The sequence below is a fragment of the Artemia sp. Qi Xiang Cuo genome, chromosome 5 (genome assembly GCF_049724085.1).
Source record: "Artemia sp. Qi Xiang Cuo chromosome 5, ASM4972408v1, whole genome shotgun sequence".
Taxonomy (NCBI): Eukaryota; Metazoa; Arthropoda; class Branchiopoda; order Anostraca; family Artemiidae; genus Artemia; species Artemia sp. Qi Xiang Cuo.
Genome location: NC_142798.1, coordinates 65,778,125 through 65,798,596, shown reverse-complemented (window position 1 = coordinate 65,798,596; position 20,472 = coordinate 65,778,125). Strand labels below are relative to the sequence as shown.

Here is a 20,472-nt window from a genome sequence, read left to right as displayed (position 1 = left end):
TCTCTCCCGTGTTTTTTTTTTTGTTTTTTTTTCAACAAGTCTAGTGGGCTGCCAGAACATCAGAGAGAGATTCTTAATGGCTAATTCAAAAGCTATTTCTCATATCTAAGTGCTTTTTATTAATTCTGCCATCTGCAAGTGCGATATGGCACTTTTTGTGCTATTCCTCAAAGGGTGGCACTAGCAGGCTTCCAGAACATTGTTGGTAGATCTTTTATCGCTCATATGAAAGATTGCACATATCTACGTCTTTCAAATAAATTCTACCATCATCAAGTTCAAATGGCACTAAAAACGGCACTTTTGGTGTCTCAGGTAAAAAAGCTGCACTGTAAAAAAAAATTGATTTCCAACAAAATGTTTTGCTTAACTTCAAACAAGAAAAAAAAAATCCAATTTTTCTTTTGGAATTGTGGCTTGCTTATTGAATTCAAACAAGTCACAAAAAGATCCAATTTTTCTGTTAGAATTGTCACTTGCTTATTGAGTTCAGAAAAATTATTGAAATTATTAAGATTTATGTACTTTTCAGTAGAAAAAATGTAATTTTCTCTGTAAATAGGCTATATTCAATCAACACGGTTTGAACTTCAACAGTAATTTAAGGTTTCTTGAATATCATTTTAAATTTGATTATAAGACCATTGATAGTAATATATTCAGTATAAATTCAATTTAAATATTTGAATTATAGCACAAAAAGCGAAATCCTGGCTTAATTTTGAGTATAAAAGATAATTAAAAAAATAAGGAAAAATATTTTTACTATGAAATAAGTTGAGCTTTCTTGTCTGCAAAATGAACACGCAGACATTTATGTACAAAAATTATCTTTAAACTTTTACAATTGCTTTTTTTAAATACATTTTTTGCGAGTTTCTGGAAGTAACCTAACCTTAACAGTAGTAACGGTGAAAATATATTGCTTTCTGAACCCAATTTTTTCTAACTAAGAACGAAAATCCTTTTGTGGGAACAACTTATGTTTTTGCAATGAACATCATTTTTGTAATGAGACCCAAAAAGCGTTTAAAAAAAAATTCTTCCCTGGATTTGCCATAAATTTGCTGCTTACGCTGAATAACCAAGTACGCAAATATATCGAAGAAAAGAAAAAAAGACACCTGCAAGGCTATTTTAATCCATTACATATATATGCGGGAACAGTAACCCTCCCCAAAATAGATGTTTTCTTAAAATAGTTAACATTTCAGCAGAATCCGGGAATACTAGACTTTAATTTAACTTCTCGTGATTCAAAAACTCTGGTTTCCTAAAGAACGGATTAAAAGATAGTAAGTTATCCCAATAAGTTTTATCAAACAGTTCATAGTTTTAAACTGAAATTAAAGAGTGACTTGGCTCAATTGTAACCGAAACTTCAAAATGGAATTTTGATAACATTTAATAAGAATTGGGTTTTTATGCGGATTGCAAATATATAAATTTAATTACGTTTAATATCTACCCACCAAAGGCTCCAAGCCTCAGAAGAAAAAGGGATTTTGAAAACAGGGAGCCTGATTTTCGAAAAAGGGAGAAACATCCCATCAAAAGTCAATAAATATCAAAGTAAGTTATACCGTCAGATTCAGTGTAGAAGGAAGTGTTTTGGGGTTATATCCACGCATGCGTGGACTTGTATGTTTTTGCCATAATACTTATCACGGTTATCTTTATATTTTTTTTTTTTTTTTTTTGTTCTAGTGTCCCTTTTAAGAAACCGTAAAGATTGGTGGGCAAATGGACCTTCACTCAATACCTAATTTGTATCTTATTTTGTTTTTGAATTTTATGATTTAAGATCAAATTGACAAAAAAAAAATCATCTCCTTCAACTACCTACAAACGTATAATACAGAAGTAGATTTAATGTTAAGACCTTCAAACAACGAAGCAACGTTTTTACCTAGGGGGCATCCAGATCAGAGAGAGAAGACATTCTGATTGTGATGGTAATTATTCAGTTTAGTTTATTAATATTGATAACTTGTGTCTTATGTTTCCCAAAATGTTTAAGATAGTGCATTTTTATAAATAAAAAAAAAGTTTGGTAAAATTCTATGGTACTGTTATATTAGCTGTAAACCATGCAAGAAGGGAAGTTTGGTTAGTGCTAATGAAATAAAACAAGATAGGATAAAAATGTAATAGTTTAGAAACAAATTCGGTTATATGTTTGCACATTAGGGGGGGGGGGGAGGGGGTAAAGCATAGCATATATTAAATATGTAACCTAGCCTAGGTACCTTTTTTCCCCCCTAAACTCCAAAAAACTAAAGTTTAAATATTGTAACCCCAAAGTTTAAATATTGTAAACAGAGCTAGAAACCACTGTTTGCAATCCATTTCTTCATTGAGAGAACCTGTTTGACTAGTTTCTTTTATCATCAATCTTGTGTGGCTTACAGCTAATAGAACAGTACCAATTCTACTTTAGCTACTTTTGTCTATCTTGGAAAGGGGTTAGGTCAGGAAAATGAAACTTTCACGGATGGGTCTACAGGCTAAAGTATGGGTACTTATGCACTATCTGGAACACACACAAAAAATGAAGTTTGGTTGATGCTAATGAAGTAAAACAAAATAGGATAAAAATATAATAGTTTAGAAACAAATTTCAGCTATATATTTGCACATTAGGAGGGCGGATGGGGGGTAAAACATAGCATATATTAAATACCTAACCAAACCTAGGTACCTTTTTGTCCCCTAAACCCCATAAAACAATAGTTTAAATATTGTGAACCCAATAAAAGACATGCTTTACAATCCATTTCTCTATTGAAAGAAACCCGCATCTTCCCTATATAGTATAGTGCATGTGTTCCAGATAGTACATAAGTATCAAAATATGTCCCAGGAGGGTATTTTGAAGTACCTACCTCCACCCCTTCTCCCTCTAGAGGGTCCTTAAATTTGCCTACATGACAGGTCTATACTTACTGAAATTTTGACAAAACAACATTTTACCTTAATTTTCAGTTATCAGTTTCTTTTTGTCAAAGTTTAGTTTCAAAAGTTCAAATCCTGTTATTTGAGTAGAGGTTTAAGCCCTATCAATGCTTTTTTTCTTCAAAATTTAGGAAATGTATTTGCATATCTTTAAAAGCTTATAAATTGGGATTGAGCAAAGTTGTGAAGCTGAAAATAATTTTGTTGTACATCATATAAGCAGAAGATCTATTTTGCAAGGTTTAAATTTTATAACACACAGATTTTATGAGGTGGCAAACCAGAGATTTGATGAGATCTGATGAGTAGGTCAAAGGTATTCAGAAAAAACAGGATTTGTGACATTATTATTGTAACCGTTCACCTATGGAGGTAGAAAAAAGGGAGGAAGTCTTTCTTTTATTTGTGCCTCGATTTGATTTCATCTTCACTTCAGGTCCGAGTGTCACTGTTTTCCTGATTGGAAGATATTTCTTACTCAAGTGTCTTCTGTCGGCCTGCTACTATACCATTGATTTACTGATTTCCACCATGAAAAATGCCATTGTTAAGAGGTGTCATATTATCTGGGAAAAATTGTTTGTTGTAATTTTCTGTTCTTGTAAAATAAATGAGGTTATTTTTTATTTATTTATTGATGCTTCAGAAAGAAAAAAGGGAAACTGAATCCTGATAACTAGATATTAGACTGCAGACCTAGGAAATTGAACAACACTAGTGATGGAAATCCAATAAAAGAACAAGAAATCCAGCAAACAAAATGGAAATCCAATAGGAATCTTAAAATCCAACATGTTGTTTTGTCAACAAACTGAAAATTGAATTTGGGTATGGGAATTCAACATTTTTGTTTCTCAACAAATTGGAAATTCAATAATGACCATGGAATTCCAAAATAGTCTCCAATATTCAATTTCAGCTGTTGAACTCCAAATTTTGTTGTTGATAAACATTACAAACTATTTTTGTTGAATCTCAAACAATTTTTTTTTACAGTGTGGGGCTATTGGGCAAGCAGAACTTTAAAAAGTGATGTTTAATGGCACTCATTTTTAAGGCATGTCCCAGGAAGGCAGATTTTAAACCTATTACTCATATCTACATGCTTTTTATCAATTTTACAATCCAAAAGTGTCATATAGCACTAAAAATAGCACTTTAGGTACCACTTCTTAAGTGGAAGAGTTTGGAAGCATAAAACTGTACCATTGCAATAATTATGGTTCAAAGCCGTTAATTGGAGGCTTATAAGATCCCTCACATATACTCCCCATCCAGACCCTTTTAGTAAATTTCATAAATCAACTAGTCATATTGAAAGTAAAAGATTATTGTGAAAACAAATTAGCTAAAACCAAAAACTTTTCAACTAAACATCTACCAAAATTAAGCGTATTGATTAACAGTTTTGAATTGAACCTTCAAACTTCAATCTGCGGTGAAGCCTGTTAACTACTTTTAACGACGATAACTGAGGAGAGAGGGTGTCATTGTCCCCTTATTTTTTGCTTTTGCTTAGGTATTGAAATCACCTTTTTTGATCATTTCATTGGAAAAGGCACGTTTCATTTAAAAAAGTTGGGAAAACAAACAGAAGTGCACATTGTGGGAATGTGCTATCAAGTCAAATTATTAAAAAGCAATTAAGTATAAATACAATCTTTTAAATGAGCCCTTAAACAGCTTTTTTTGTTACAAAACCTTCTAGTTTCTGCTAGTAAGTAGGTGATTTATAAAGCTCTGTCTTCATTATGGCTTTTTCAGGCAAAGTCAGCTGAGTAAAAACAGCTTTTTGCTCTTTGAAAAACAACCATTCCTGAAAAACAAGTATTGTTTTGTGAAGTATGAATAATGAACTTCATGTTACAGACTGAAATTTTTCTTAGCTGTCAAGGTTGTTTGTAGTATTTTTTAGAGCTGTCTTATCTCCCCTAGATTGTTGATAATTAGCAATTATATTAAAATAAGTTTTCAACTGAAACTAAGAAGTGACATTAAAACTTAAAACAAGCATACATTATTCCTTATAAATAAAAAAGATCCTGGCAGCATTGTTTCTGCATTAAATTTTAATCAAAAATGAACAAAGATTAATTTATAAAAAACAAAGTTTTTCTGAGGGAAGCAAAGAGCAAAGTTGAAACTTAAAATGGACAAAAATTATTACTTCACAGCCTATTTAATATATATTAATATAACTAGTACAAATAAACCAACTAATTATGTTTCCCTATGCTTTTATGATTATACAAAACTAGCGCTTTACTGAAAACACAAAATAATATAGGAGTTTTGGTACAGTAAAACTAAACCAATTAAGGAAACCTTTTATAGAATCAAAATATTATCAATCCCTTTTAAGATAAAGCAACAATCCATTTTAGGATTTTCTTTATTTTTTTTATGTTTAATTTGGTATCACTTCTGCACAATGGCTCAGTTGACCGACCTGCTCTTGTTTTGGTTCTTGAAAACAAATGCCATGATAATTTTGTACACAAGTTCAAATTAAGGCCATCTTGATAGTATTAGGACTATAGACTAGCTTTACAATTTGTATCATATCTTGAAATTCACTCTTGTATACAGAGAAATAACTGGATTTCCAGAGTTCATATTATGTCTTATTTGATCTTCATTTCAAGTGATACTAAAGCATATTTTTTACAATTAAGACTGTATATTACACACTATTGGTATTATAGCTGGTGAGAGCAAAATGCTGCTTGATAAATCAATCCAATATTTCTGTATGCTGTTCTTTGCAGTTATTAAAAAATATTTAGTTTTACGCTTATGTTTTTAAGATAATTTTAATTGTATACTGAAAGTTACTAATGTCACAGCTGGTGTAAGACTATGAAAAGCTTTATAGATTTGTTTAGTGTTGTCAGGCTACATGCTCACTTTTGACTCTTAAGTCAATAACCCTGTTTTTTATACTTGACTTTTGTGTTTTCAGTAAAGTGCTAGGTTTGTATAATCATAAGAACATAGGGAAACATAATTAGTTGGTTTATTTGTATTAGTTATATTAATATATATTAAATAGGCTGTGAAGTTATAAATTTTGTCCATTTAAAGTTTCAACTTTGCTCTTTGCTTCCCTCAGAAAGACTTTGTTTTTTATATATTAATATCATATAGGGACTATCTAGTTTCTATAAAAGTACTATAAAGGTAAATATATTCTAGAAAAAAGAGGTTTCTGCTGATGCTTGAATTATGCAGGTTTATCATAGGTTTTGACAAGATTTTGGAAGAAACTAAATTTCAGCTGGGACAGGGGGGGGGGAGGGGGGGGTCAAACTGAGGTCTGGGAGGGGCAGTTGCCCACCCCCTTCTTCCCCATAGCAAATTACAGCCCTGCTATGATTATTCTGTATTTATGAAGTAATAATTTTTTTCTCAACATGGTTCCTTCTCTCCAGTTAGTTCTCTAGATCAGTGGTTCTCAATCAGTGGTATGCTTACACCTTGGGGGTATGAAAAATTTTAGGGGGTACATGGCCAGCCAACAAAAAAATAAAACAACCCTTTAGCTCTAGGACTGGTAATTTTATTTATTTTAATCAGAAATGGAATAAGTTCAAGTTCTATTTATTTCCATAAATAACAATAACAAAAACAATATCCCAAAGGGCTCAATGGCCTGTTATTTGGGAAACAACACAGAATAAATGACTAATATTAAAACTTGGCATAAACAATACTAAACAATGTCTAATTTATAAATCTATAAGGAAAAGAAGTCAACTCACTGACAGTCCACACAAAACAGCAGCCCTCCTATCACCCGACAATAAAAAAAAAAAAAAATTCTCTACATCATCAAGGATCCAACACCAACAAAACAAAAAACACCCCCCCCCCAAAAAAAAATTATCTAAGTAATTAACCACTGGAATGAATTAAAGGACTCTACGGTAAAATTCTACTTTAGCTACTTCTGGCTATCTGGGAATGGAGTTTGGTTAGGAAAATGAAATTTTCAGGGATAGATTTACAGGCTAAAGTATGTCCCGGGAAGGTATTTTGAAGTACCTACCTCCACTCCTTCTCCCTCTAGAAGGTCATGACCTTTGATGGCCTTTGAAAATCTATGTGTTATAAAAGTGAAACCTTGTTAAATAGATCTTCTGCTTAAAATGAAGTCCAACAAATTGTTTTCAGCTTCACAACTTTGCTCAATCCTGATTTATAGAGTTTTAAAGATATGCAAATACATTTCCTAAATTTTGAAAATTAACATTGATATGGCTTAAAATACTACTCAAATAACAGGAATTGCATTTTGAGAACTAAAGCCAGAGAAAAAGAATCTTATAACAGAAAATTAAGGTAAAATTTTGTTTTGTCAAAATTTTAATAGGTTTTGTCAAAACTCAAAGACCTGTCATGTAGGCAAATTTCAGGATCCTCTAGAGGGAGAAGGAGAGGAGATAAGTACTTCAAAATACATTCCCAGGACATATTTTAGCCTGTAGACCCATCCCTGAAAGTTTCAGTTTCCTAACCTCACCCCTTTCCAATATAGGTAAAAGTAACTAAAGTAGAATTTTACCGACTCTACTTTCAGTGCTCCTTCTATCCAGTCTTTCAAACATCAACTTGACAAGGAGTTGGAGAAAGAGCATTGGAGGTTTGACTGGGAGTCATCACCTCAAGAGCAATACAGGTCCAGAGGACCTTAAAGCTCTCAAATGGATTAGAGTGATTAAGGTAAGGTGAATATACATTAGCATCAGGCCAAGTGGCATCAAGTGGTATATTTACTTTATTCATGTCAATAACATGATTTGCGAAAAATTTACCCTCTTGCCTCCTTGATCCAGGAGGAGCATTCAACCAGTCATAGGCTAGCCTTGAATTGGTGATAGCCTAGCCTACCTACTCCAGCCTACTATTTTTAAATTATCAGCAAGTTTCCTTTTCAAGTCATGAACTAGAAGTTCACCTAAAGGACTCTTAATTTAAAAAACAAAATCCATTCAGATTAATCTTACAGCCATATTCTAACTAGAGTAATAGTCTGTGAAGAAGGGTGTCTAACAAACATGTACAGAAACTTTAAATATTGTACATAAAGAAACAAAGAAATGAAATACTTTTAAGTGTCTAGAAATTTTCTGTTAATTAAATTATTTAATTACATATTCTGATCATAAAATAATTCTACAAACTGCAGACATTATTTCAAAATTTCAACTGTTTTGTTTACTTTCCAATAACTCTTGTCTTTTCTAGCAGGAAATTAAACCTCTCTAGTTTACATCTGAATTTCTTCCACGTGCTTCTTGTGAAAAAGGTTACAAGTAAAAATTTGTTTGAGCTGTTTGCTGGGGGTAGGCCTTAGGTTTATGCTTTTACTTTATTTTAAAGGCTCATGTTTAATAGCAAAGAGGAGAGAGGATTTTTTTAATGCAAACTAGCCATATCTTCTTGTAGGCTAGGCGAATCTGGTAGTAAAAAAATCGTGTCTAGATTTTTTAGGGTTACAATGTAGGATAAAATTTGGTAAATTATTTGCAAATCATATTATTGACTCACGATTAAAGTAAACATACCACTCGATGCCTTTTTTATGCTCTTTCCAAATGCTTGTGCTGGGTCCTCATCATCACCTCGTCTGGTTGTTTAGTGCTGTTTGATATATTTTTGTTAATTATTTAGGCTATTTGTCATTTTGTGGTGAATTTTTCTTTCTTTCTTTTCTTTTTTACTCCACTATTTTTGTTCATGTATGTGTGTTATAAATAAAATAAATAAATATAGGCCAATAATCATTTTTGTTGGAAATGAATTTTACCCCCACCCCTATATATACCAATTCAGGGTATATATTTGCACATTAGGGGGGTAAGGGTAAATTTTATTTCTGATGTAAATAGGAGGTTAGTTTAAACTTTACCCCCCCCCATAATGTGCAAATAAATAGGCCTACCCTGAATTGGTATATATAGGGGTGGGGGTGGAATTCATTTCCAACAAAAATGATTATTATATTTAGAAAGAGCATAAAAAAAGGCATTGAGTGGTATGTTTACTTTATTTGTAAGTCAAGAATATGATTTGCAAAAAATTTACCTAAAATTATAGTTTACCTTAAATTACCTTAAATCGCACTTGCTAGCGATATGGACGAGTCCAGTGTACACCAGTTAGTGATGATAGGGCCGTGGGACATCAGCTTCATCCCATTGCGTGAGCCATAGTTTGGTTTCCCATTCCTTATCAAGATTGGCTTTGAAACTGTCAACAGATGGTGAACTCACTGTCGTTTTGCTCAGATCGTTCCAGAGGCTTATGATGCGGTTGGAGAAGAAATGGTTCCTCTTCCTTGTATTAGCACGCTTCCGTTTAGCCTAGTTAATTTTGCTATCTTGGAAAGGGGATAGGTTAGGAAAATGAAAGTTTTAATAATAAATCCAGTGTCAAAAATGTACTTTGGGGAGGTACTGCCAAGTTCGTGTGGTAAACCTCTTCTGATTTCTAGGTCTTAGCCTACTTGACAGGTCTATACCTAGGCTATTGAAATTTTGGTAAAATTCTAGTTTCGCTACTTTTTACTATCTAGGAAAGGGGTTAGGTTAGGAAAATGAAACTTTCAGAGATGGGTAAATATTTACCAAATCATATTATCGGCTTACAAACAAAGTAAACATACCACTTGATGCCTTTTTTTATGCTCTTTTCAAATATGATAATCATTTTTGTTGGAAATAAATTTTACCCACACCCCTATATACAAATTCAGGGTATATATTTGGAAAATACGGGGGTGAGGGTATATTTTATTTCTGATGTAAATGGGAGGTAAGTTTAAACTTTACCCCACCCCCTAATGTGCAAATATATACCCTGAATTGGTATATATAGGGGTGGGGTAAAATTTATTTCCAACAAAAATGATTATTATATTTGGAAAGAGCATACAAAAAGGCATCAAGTTGTATATTCACTTTATTTGTAAGTCAATAATATGATTTGGTAAATATTTACCCAGGGATGGGTCTACAGACTAAAGTATGCCCTGGAAAGATATTTTGAAGTAGGCAACCTACCTCCACTCCTTTTCCCTCTAGAGGATATTGACCTTTGATGACCTTTAAAAATCATTCTGTTATAAAAGCAAAACTCCACAAAATAGATCCTCTGCTTAAATGAAGTACAAAAAAACTGTTTTCGGCCTCAAAACTTTGCTCAATCCCAATTTATGAGGATTCAAAGGTCTATAAATACATTGTCTAAATTTTTTAAAAAACCCATCAATATGGCTTAAATTCTACTCAAATAACAGGAATTACATATCCAGAACTAAAACCAGAGAAAAAAAGTTGTAACTGAAATTTAAGCTAAAAGTCTGTTTTGTCAAAATTTTGATAGGTGCAAATTTCTAAGACTTAGAAATCAGGATTGGGTTAACATAGAAGCTTGGCAATATGTTCCCAGAGTATGTTTTTGACTTTGGATTCATTACTGAAAGTTTCATTTTCTTATCCTAACCCCTTTACAAGATAGCCTAGCAAAAAGTAGCAAAGCTAGAATTTTATCAAAATCTTGACAAAACAACATTTTACCTTAATTTTCACTTATCAGTTTCTTTTTCTCTGGTTTTAGTTCTGAAAGCATAATTCCTGTGATTTAAGTAGGCTAAAATTTTAAGCCATAGGCTGTCAATGGGTTTTTCTAAATTTAGGAAATGTGCTTGAAGATTTTTGAAAACTAAACAATTAGGATTCAGCAAAACTGTGAAGCTAAAAACAGTTATGTTGTACTTCATTGAAGCAGAAGATCTAGGCTTTTTTGCAAGATTTCACTTTTATAACACAAAGATTTTTAAACATCAGGAAAGTATCATCTTTGAGAGTCCATAAAGGACTTAAAATTAAATGTATTTTACCATAAATTTTAGTAAATTTGTAGTTTACAACATCATTTAGCTAAAATAAAAGTGTATACATCAGTTGATTTCTTTTCTTATGCTCTTTCATAATTCAATAATCATTTCTGGGGTAAATTCTGTTTTAATCCCTTAGTAGGCAGGGGTGTAGCTTAGGCTTTGAGCTTGGAAGGGGGGGGGGTATAAAGAATGTGCTGACAAATTGTCATGTGTGCCAACAAATACTGACACATAAGCTAAATTAAACTAAAAACATAAGCTAAATTTCAAGGTGTTAAAAGTGTGTGCTGAAACCCTGGAAATTTGGGAGGGGGAGCCTCCTCCCCCTTAGCTCCACCTCTGTTAATGAGGCCCCAAAAGGTAAAACAGCCCAAAGGCTAGTTGCTAAAAGCTTAAAAACATGTTAAAAAACAGTCTAGTAAAAAAAATTGCCATTTGTTGCTGATTCAGGAATGGTAATTATTATTTTCCTTATTCTTAATAGTAAAATGTTATTAAGAAAGAAATTTGTGGAAATTCATAAAGAGTCTGAAACCCCTCTAAAATGACAACACCAAAACTGATGTCACTTTTGAGTGATTTCTAGCTCTTTTTAAAATTCTGGCAAATTTGTTTTCAAAATAACATTCTTCTACTAAGACTAAGGAAAATAATAGTTACACTTCCTGAAACTGTTACAAATTGCAATTTTTCTCACTAGCCAGTTTTTCATAAAAAACATGCTTTTAAACTTTTGGTTACTATTGGCTATTTTAAGCCTTTGAAGGGTTCAAAATGGAATTTGCCCTAGAAGCAATTATTGGATTATAAAAGAGCATAAAAAAGGGCACCAAGTGATATATTCACTTTTGTCCTTGCTTAATTATGTTGTAAACTGCAAATTTACCTAAATTACTTGGTAGGCCTAAAGGTCTAGAATTTGGCTTCTTCAGAAGGAGACCTCCTAGAAGAAAAAAACACATTTTTAGATTACTAAGTCTATGGTCTTATTTAGGATAGTTAGGTTTGTGTTATTTGACAGTTCATCCCCAGCCCCCTCTAATGATCTTGTGTAGCCCTAGGCTATGCAAAGAAACTAACCCAAAAAATGATGGAATTCTTACTTTATAATGTGCAGTAAGTGTCAATGAATCATATTTCTTTTCTACATAGCCTTAGGCTATATGAGACCACAAGAGAGGGGCTGGTGATTAACTGTCAAAATTGAGCATATATTGTCTTCCTTGAAGGGGAGAAAGCAGTGGGTCAGAGTTTTTGGTGAAGGTGGTACAGCTTTCTATTCTGAAATAGCAGATGTCTTAAGTGGGCTGCCTCAAGAAACTGTTTTTGGACATAGAATTTTTAATATCCATATTAACAATGCCCAAAAAAATGACTAATAAGCTAAGCCTATATGCTGATGACTAAAAAATTATTGGTTCCATTGACACACAGCAGGGTTTAGCCTCATTAATGTCAGACCTAGATTGCTTTTGCAAATGGGCCAATATATGAACACTCAAGTTTAATGTTCAAAAGTGCAAGGTTCTCCATTTTGGAAGAAATAACCTGCAATGGCAAAATTCAATGTTATCAAATTCCAGTGAGAGGCAACCAATTTCCAAGAGTATCCCAGATAAGAGATTTGGGGTTTGCTGTGGATAAAGATCTTATATTCAACTGCCACACTTGTGCTGAAGTAGCAGGGGTTAACCAGACTCTTGGTATCATCAAGCACACAATCACCAGTAGATCCCCAGCAATAGTGACTAAACTCTATAAAAGCCTGGTGAGACCTAGACTAGAGTATGGAATGTGCATTGCCACACTAATTAATTAAACATACCAAATGGCTCTTAAACCTGTTCAAAATGGGTGATAAAATGCATAAAGGGTCTCAAAGATAAAGAATATGGATGTCGCCTGAAGCTACCAACTCTGACATACCATCAATGCAGAGGCAATATGATAAGGACCTATAATTTGCTCAAATCTGACTACAAAGATATGTTTGAACCTGCCCAGTTGTCAAGTACCAGAGGTCATTCAGCAAAGAAGCAATGTAAACAAAATCAATAAATAGAAAAATGTATTGGCCTAGATAATATATGATTTAGGATATATATTTTTTCATATTAGGGGGGTGGGGAACTGGACTCATTAAGAGTTTAAGCAGCTCATATTCCAGAGGTACACAACATTAAATTAGGTGATCTAGAATATATTTACTGAGGGAGGAATGATGGGGTAGACAGGGAGTAGGGCTCATGATAAATAATGAAGCTGCTCAGTCTTTTTTTAGGTTAGGAAGGTAGTAATATAATACTAGTTGCTCATTTTATAACTAATCAGGGCAGGGGATCAGTCTTAGTAGCATATGCCCCTGTTGAACCAACTGTTGGAGATAGTAATTACTCAGATGAGTTTTACATACAGTTACAGGAGCAAATAGACAGGGTCCTAGATAGAGATATGGTTTTATTATTAGGAGATTTTAATGCCCAGGTCAGTAAAAATTGTATAGATGGTATCTAAGCCTAGGTAGATTTGCTGATGGAAAGGAAAACAGTAATGGCTGTAAACAGTATAAAACAGTATACCAATTTTGTAGGTATAACAATCTAGTTATAACCAATACAGTATTTGGTCATAAAATGACCCATAAGTTGATATGGTATTAACATGATAAGAAGACAGATGACCTTATTGATTTTGTTAATGTAAACCAAAGTCTAGGTATATAGGAGTGCTGTTATTGACAGACTGGGAGTGCTAGTTTAAAATTGTATACAAATTCAGCCCCTTGGGGCTTGTTATAGGAATTTTTTGAAATAAATATCTTATCTTATATCTGCCTTTTCTTTGCCTATGATTAATTAAAAAAAAAAGAAAACCACAAAAGTTTTTCATAGAAAAGTACATAGTTGCATTTAACCAAAGATTAGCAAAAATAAAGTCAGATAATTTTTCAACCTAAAAATACAATAAATCACCATCAATAACTGAATGAAACCCAAAAAGAATGAAAGTTACAGCAAATAACCAAGTTAAACTCAAAACAAGCAGAAGCTTCCAAAGTGAGAAGTAGTTCTAATGCCACCTAGGGCTTCTAAAGACCAGAACATAATTTGTACATTACTGAAAATTAAACTATTTCAAGGTATGTGTTGTTATTTCTTAATGCATAAAAAAGTCACCATCATAACCAAGATTACTGAAAAGAAAAAATGAATGCACATTGACAGTTTATAATATATCATACTGATATTTATTCTGGGAAGTATTTATAGTTTTGTATTTATTAAAATAATAAAAGAGAAAATTTTAAATATATTTGTTTTCAGTAAAGTACAAAATATGTTCTGGTTTTTAGGAGGCATAGGGGTTGGTAGCACTGCTCCTCTTTTTGGTATCTTCTGCTTGTTTTGAGTTTAACTTGGTGAATTATTGTAATTTCTGTTGGTTTTGGTTTTCATTCATTTGTTGATTGTGATAGGGGTTTTGGTTTTCATTTAATTGTTGATTGCGATTTCTTTACATTTGTGATTTAATTTCTTAATTTCTTTTGTGGTTTTCTCTTTACCTTTCTTTGAAAAACTTTTTTTTTTGTTTTTAAATTAATTTGCATATATTTTTTATTGACATTGTCTTTTCATTGATTAAAAAAGAAAAATTTCACTATTTTGGATTTTGTCTTTAGGAATTCATATTTTGGCTCACTGATTATGTGTTGGACAAAGGTTTGAGGTAAATTTTCATAATTGTTGTACCATAATAATTTGGATTGTTGGGGCTCTATTGGGCTGACATAATTTAAACCCTCATTATATCACAACCTTGAGTAAAGATAAAGATTAATCAACCACCTCCCCCTCCTAATGCCCTGAAAGTGTCAACTTAATTCCCTTAACCTTTCCCAAGATATTCCAGATACATTTCTTTGACTTGGATGTCAAAGAAATGTGGATGTCAAAGAAATTATTTGGATTCAATTCAATTTCCTGCTCAATGTCCCATGCCAATTTTAACTAAATACCCTTAGCTGTCTCTGAGCTATTAAAGTATGATCTGTGGACAAAATTAAATACATAGTGTCTTGATTTAGTTTGATGTTTCAAAAAAATACCCCAAAGCTCCAACATAACACCCTGAACTTTTCCTGGGATATTTCACAGGCATCCTTTTGATAATCTGGATACACAGAGTTTATATTAATTTAGTTTTGCATCCCCCTCAATTTTTCCTGAAAGTTCTAGCTTGATACCCTATTCTATTCCAGAGGTATTACATCTGTGTCATTTTGACAATTTTGATGCACTTAAACTCTTTCGAGTAGTTGAATTATAGTATTAGTAGCAGCAGTTGCAGTTACAAGTAGTCACAGTCACAGTAGTCATAGGTGCAGTCAAAGTTCCAAGTTGAATGTGTAAAATATAATATAAAGACGCTTCTTGTTATTGTACTAAAGTATTTTAATTTTGGGGAATTATCACAATCTTGCTAGCAAAGCCAATTTTGCTTGGCATTGATGTCTGTCTAAAGCTGCAAGATCACTATTCAGGCTTTGGCAAAACAAACAAGACTATAAATTGCAAGGAATAAGTTTTATTTTAATTTTGTCACACAAAAGTAATTTGTAATGTGGCTGATTGCCTTTACATAGAAAGCAAGTTAATGTTGCTTTTTGGTTTTCAATACCAGAGCAGATTTTTACTATCACGGCTTTTCTATAAGCCCTAAAGCCAGGGCTATATTGTAAATTTCTTTTTTTTTTTTTGGGGGGGGGCTTTTTTGAAACACATCAAAAGTTTGTTTAGCCTATATACTGTTTTGTTATGTTATTAAAAGTCAGAAAAACTTTTCGGAGGGGGGGGGGCTTCAAAGCCCTACCCCCACCCTCCCTGGATGGAACCTTGTCTAAAGCTCACTATTTTTCTGATGTTATGAACCAAAAACTTTATTTCTTGATAACCAACATTCCTGACTATATAATAAACAACTCCTTACTAGTATAATGCAGACAAGTGATGGGGGGGGGCTGTAGTTCTTCTAAAGAGGGTTTTTTGCTATCATGATACCAATGGTTTTGGATCCAATACCATTTTTAGGGCATTTCAGGCTGTGTAACAAAATTTAAATGGGTGCTTTTTGTTTTTGGTTACTATATGCTTGAGTTTGTTCTAAGGGGCAGTATATCACAAATATCTTGTCATTGCTTCTTTGTGCCAAGAAATACAATTTTTGCATTTTGCTTGTGAAAGATGCTTGAAAAAGAAAACCTCATCTTATCTTATACACTCTATTATTAACTCCTTCCCAACTAAAAAAGAAGAAAAAATTATTTCTCTATATCTCTCTTTTTTCTCTCTCTCTTTCTCTCTCTCTCTCTCTCTCTCTCTCTCTCTCTCTCTCTCTCTCTCTCTCTCTCTCTCTCTCTCTCTCTGTTCCTCTAACTTACAGGATCCTCAGTGCCATTAGGGACATGTCCCTGTCTAATTTCCAGCTCCTCCTGTATGAATAAGTGAATTGAGTCTCAACTAATTTTTGGCTTCTCATCCCAGGTACATTAAGACTCTTCCATTCTTACACTATGCAGAGGATTTCAGTGCCCTTTTTTTATGAATTATAGCACAATGGATGATTTTGTTGTTGTTGTTTTGTTGGTTCTAGGTTCAAAATAGATTTGAAAATCAGTATTAAAAGACTTAAGTTGCTTGACATGGAAATAATTGAGGATAGAGAGGTAATCTTAGGTAACAAGAAGGCAAGCTGAGGGTATAGCCTCACTTACCTAGGTTGTCAAAGGTGTGAATGCAGTCAATGTGTAAAAATTAAACTAGTCAACAAGCTGGCTGTTTTTTTTTTTGCCTATGAAGGAAGTCGGTAAAGAAGGAAGACAGGTCTTCAGACTCTTATTAGGATAGAGTAAGCCTTAGTAATAAAAGTGATTAAGCATGCCTCTGAAAAGTTTTAGGTAGGCTATTCTTTTGAATAGCTATATATCAAGCAATAACGTGTATGAAAGATGTTGCTTGATTCCTCTTTCTTAAGGTATAATGAGAGAAAAAATAAGCTGGCTAGATCATGTCTAATTGATCGATGATGATAGCTGAACATTTGTATTTTGGCATCTTGGTGCCAAATGTTAAGCTAGACATCCTAAAATGACAAGGGAATAGGTGATAGAGGTATAAGAAATTAGAACTTTATGAAAGGTAGTAAAGAGTGGAGGGATTAGGCTGGAGGAAGAGCATTTAAATATGTGTTGATAACCTGAGATTAAAATAAGAGTAATTTCCAAGAAAGGGCTACAACAAGCAAAAATGGGATGAATTTGCACAAGCATCATAGTGTTGCAGTTTCTGCTGCAAAATCAGGTGTTTGTAGTATGTTTCTCAACCCTGGTTATTGGGATAGGTTGACCTTTTATTTTGTTGGGGTATTATAACTAAACAATTTTGCTTATTTTTATTGATGACTGCCTGTAGTTATGCTTTGTTTATAGAATTGCTTGTTCTTGTTGGAACATTAGTAATTTTTTTTGCTTTTAATTTAGACATTTTAATCTATCACATAAAAATGGCAAAAAGTCTTCGAAGCAAATGGAAGCAGAAAATGAAAGCTGTAAAGAGAGTAAGATATGATGCAAAAGCTACAGAAACACTAAAGAAAATTTTAGCCGTTCAGCAAATAAGAGAACAAGAAGAAGAAGCTAAGAAGGATGCTGAGATGAAGGTAAAAGCAAATTTTAGCAGGATCTCACATTAAGACAAGTGTAGCCAAAAAAATTGAAATAGGAATGGCAGATTAAGAATGGGAAACATAAGAAATGCAATAGTTGGTTAAAAAACTATACTGTTTAAAAATTGATCTGAACTTTCGTACATTATGCAAACGAGAACTGCCAGAAAATTCCCGTGGTGGTGGGGGGGAGGAGGGCAAGTGTCACTGGAAGCTTTCCTTTAACCTAGATTTAGTTAGAAATATTTCTCATTTTCTTACTTTCTCACATTTCTATGTCTTCTTGTTTCCAAAACAGGGCTATTTCCCATCTTTCTACCAAGGTTAGCCCCAAGAACTACTGTCCCTCCCCCCTAAAAAAAGGGTCCTGACTGTTTAAGAAAACATAAATAATTTGTATTTTCTCTTTTTTTCTATATATTGTTGTGCTTATTCTTAAAAAAACATTCATTGTAGATAATTATTATAATAAAGTAATTTTATCAAATAAAGAAGAGCTTCTTTTTATATTTTGAGTTGGTTTAAATCCCACATCAGAAAACTTTTGATATATGGAAGTATGCTCCATTCACATAAATAACCTCTATTGACAGCATAGACGAGTGGCTCCTGTTGCCATATTCTCATTAATTATTGGTGAGTTTGCTGATTCCTTCTAGTGTTTTGTATGTCTACTTCAGTTGTGTGTGTGTGTGCAGAGTGGGCATGGTTTGCCAAGTTCAAAATCATGGAGGTCAGATTTAGATTTTTAATCTTAGAGTAGTTAATTTAGTTTGTATAGAAATGAAGTTAAAGAAAATTAATGGAAAGTGAGGGAAAATTATTTATATTACTAAGATTTTATGGACCAAATGAATTTTTTTTGTTTTTTTTTTGTTGAACTTAAGAAGTGATAATTAAGCATTTTTCAAATTGTGTTTTTACCTAAAAATAGGATTTAATTGAAATTTAGTGAATAGATTGAAAAATGTTTTAATTTAAAATTGACTAATTGAAAAATAATATAACTAGGATAATTTAAAAAAAAATATTTTGAAAAAAACTATTCAGTTTTACTTATGTTTGCAAATGTTGAAATACTTTTCCTTAATTATTCATATTGTGTTGTTAATAATTGTAAGAAAACTGTGTTTTTTTACTAAAACATTTTCAATCTTGATTTTGAATTTAAAAGTTGTCAGACGCATACAAAAACTAATAGTTAAAAAAATTAACTGTGAAATTCTGCAGAAAATTGTTGAAAATTATAGATGAAATACAGTTGACAAAGAGTTTAGTTTGATATTGTACACCCATTAATCAACTTACATTAAGAGTTCAGCATCTCGTTATTATAATATTGGTGTGAGGTTCAAAAAATTGTTTGGTTAGCGATTTTTTATTTTTATTTAAGCTGATGCAATATTTTTTAATGTCAGAAATGTTATGTTTAACAACTAATGAGTGATTTTGTCAAGGGATAACCCCCCCCCCCCCCTCTGATTTCTTTACTTGAAGCCGCCCTTGAGTTCTACTGTCTGGCCAGAGCCCATGATTGTGTATAGAATAAACTAAACCATGAGTGACCAATAAAGTAGGGGGGAGGGGTAAGATTTTAGTTTACAGATTTCTACAAAATGGTGAGCTTTCCTCCCTTCCTCAAAAATACTGCAAGGTAAAGGTAATGTTTCTAGTTTTGATATTACTGTTAAGGAAGTGTATTAGAAGAAGGGGCTCTGTGTGGGACCAGAATTTCAAGATCATTGTATGTTGAGAATAAAGGAAATATGAGACCAAAGAACAGAAAGTTATTGATGCATTTCCATGGACTTGATAGAAACGAAAAACTATTTTCAAGACGGGGATTAGAGTATTGCCGTGCAGGACTAGAAAACTCAAATTAAGTTTATTTTGAGTAATATTAACGTCTAACTTCTTAAAATATTGATTTAAAAATAAAGTCTGAATTTCTTAAAACCTTTTGAACTCGTAGAAAGGGGGGCTTGTTTCCACATGGGGGCTATTGCCCAACCTCCTTCCAAGGGTGGCCCCACGGGGTGGGGGGAAACCCCCCCCCCCAAAAAAAAAAATCTTGATTTTGACTGAATTTCTCCTCTAAAACAGGCAATTTTTCATTTTTTTTTTTTTTTTTTTTATCAGTTTAGTTTTTATGAAGTTTTTTATTATTTTAGTATAAATCTCTCACCATAATAAGAAAAAGTGCATTTGCAGACAAAATTGAACCAATTAGCAGCCTTTATACGAGTAGGCTACTCATAATATCTTTTAGATTTGACTTTTTCAGGAGAAAGAACCAACCTCCATGGAAAAAATGGATATCGAGAAGGATATATACAATGTAAAAACGATGAGAAATTCGAAAAATCAGTATCCCGAATGGATCACAAAGAAGCAGAAGAGACACGTGTCTGCAAAAGCTCTCAAGAAGAAAAAACAAAAGGGAAAAAAAGTAGCTGCAAATCCTATTTGGAAAAAAGCAATTAGCTAAATAAACTTTTTCAATGTACTTGCCCTTTTGTTTTGTCAGGAATTTCCGTAAGAACATCTAAAGGAACATATTTAACATCACCTTTGAGCTTGGTGACAATTTATTACGGGAAAATGTCCTAAGGACCAATAATGATTAATCCTAGCATAAATTAAAATTATAATAAAAATTCAATTATTTGATATATCTATTGATATTAAAATTCAACAAAAATAAAAAACATTCCACCAATGAATGGTAATGGAAGAGTTTTCAAATTCAAGGAGATCCTTAAAGACTACTACCGTGATTATTTAGTTCTCTACACCAACGGCAGTTTCGACAATGTCGACGGTTGTAGTGGATTTGCTGTCTCCATAAAAGAAAAGTAGAACACAATTTGCTTTAAGGGTCATACAAACAACAT

At 32.7% G+C, this 20,472-nt stretch overlaps 2 protein-coding genes across 5 annotated transcripts in view; one reads left to right on the top strand and one right to left on the bottom strand.

The window, feature by feature from the left end:
- LOC148952403 (transmembrane protein 208) overlaps positions 1 to 8,043 on the bottom strand; it is a 38,914-nt gene extending 30,871 nt beyond the window's left edge. Inside the window, exon 1 of one of the 2 annotated variants that reach the window (XM_089088951.1) lies at positions 7,962 to 8,043. In XM_089088951.1, the coding sequence (XP_088945077.1) occupies positions 7,962 to 7,967 (6 nt within the window). In that variant the 5' untranslated portion in view covers positions 7,968 to 8,043. Of the gene's footprint in view, positions 1 to 7,769; positions 7,860 to 7,961 lie in introns of those variants that run through there. The other variant, XM_089088950.1, reaches the window with a different exon arrangement.
- Positions 8,044 to 8,153: 110 nt separating this feature from the next.
- LOC148952402 (protein LLP homolog) lies at positions 8,154 to 20,084 on the top strand. Of its 3 annotated transcripts, none has more exons than XM_089089859.1 (3): positions 8,154 to 8,263; positions 17,394 to 17,572; positions 19,863 to 20,084. In XM_089089859.1, the coding sequence occupies exons 2-3, from the start codon at positions 17,417 to 17,419 to the stop codon at positions 20,064 to 20,066; spliced, it is 360 nt and encodes a 119-aa protein (XP_088945985.1). In that variant the 5' UTR covers positions 8,154 to 8,263; positions 17,394 to 17,416; the 3' UTR covers positions 20,067 to 20,084. The 3 variants fall into 3 exon arrangements, with proteins under 3 accessions (XP_088945985.1, XP_088945984.1, XP_088945986.1); XM_089089858.1 differs by having other exon boundaries at positions 8,215 to 8,300; XM_089089860.1 differs by lacking the exon at positions 8,154 to 8,263 and adding an exon at positions 14,549 to 14,584.
- The last annotated feature ends 388 nt before the right edge of the window (positions 20,085 to 20,472 follow it).

Coding starts and splice junctions, on each gene's coding strand:
- LOC148952402 (XM_089089859.1), top strand. CDS start 17,417: ATGGCAAAAAGTCTTCGAAGCAAATGGAAGCAGAAAATGAAAGCTGTA. Junction 17,573..19,862: donor AGAAGGATGCTGAGATGAAG/GTAAAAGCAAAT, acceptor TGACTTTTTCAG/GAGAAAGAACCAACCTCCAT.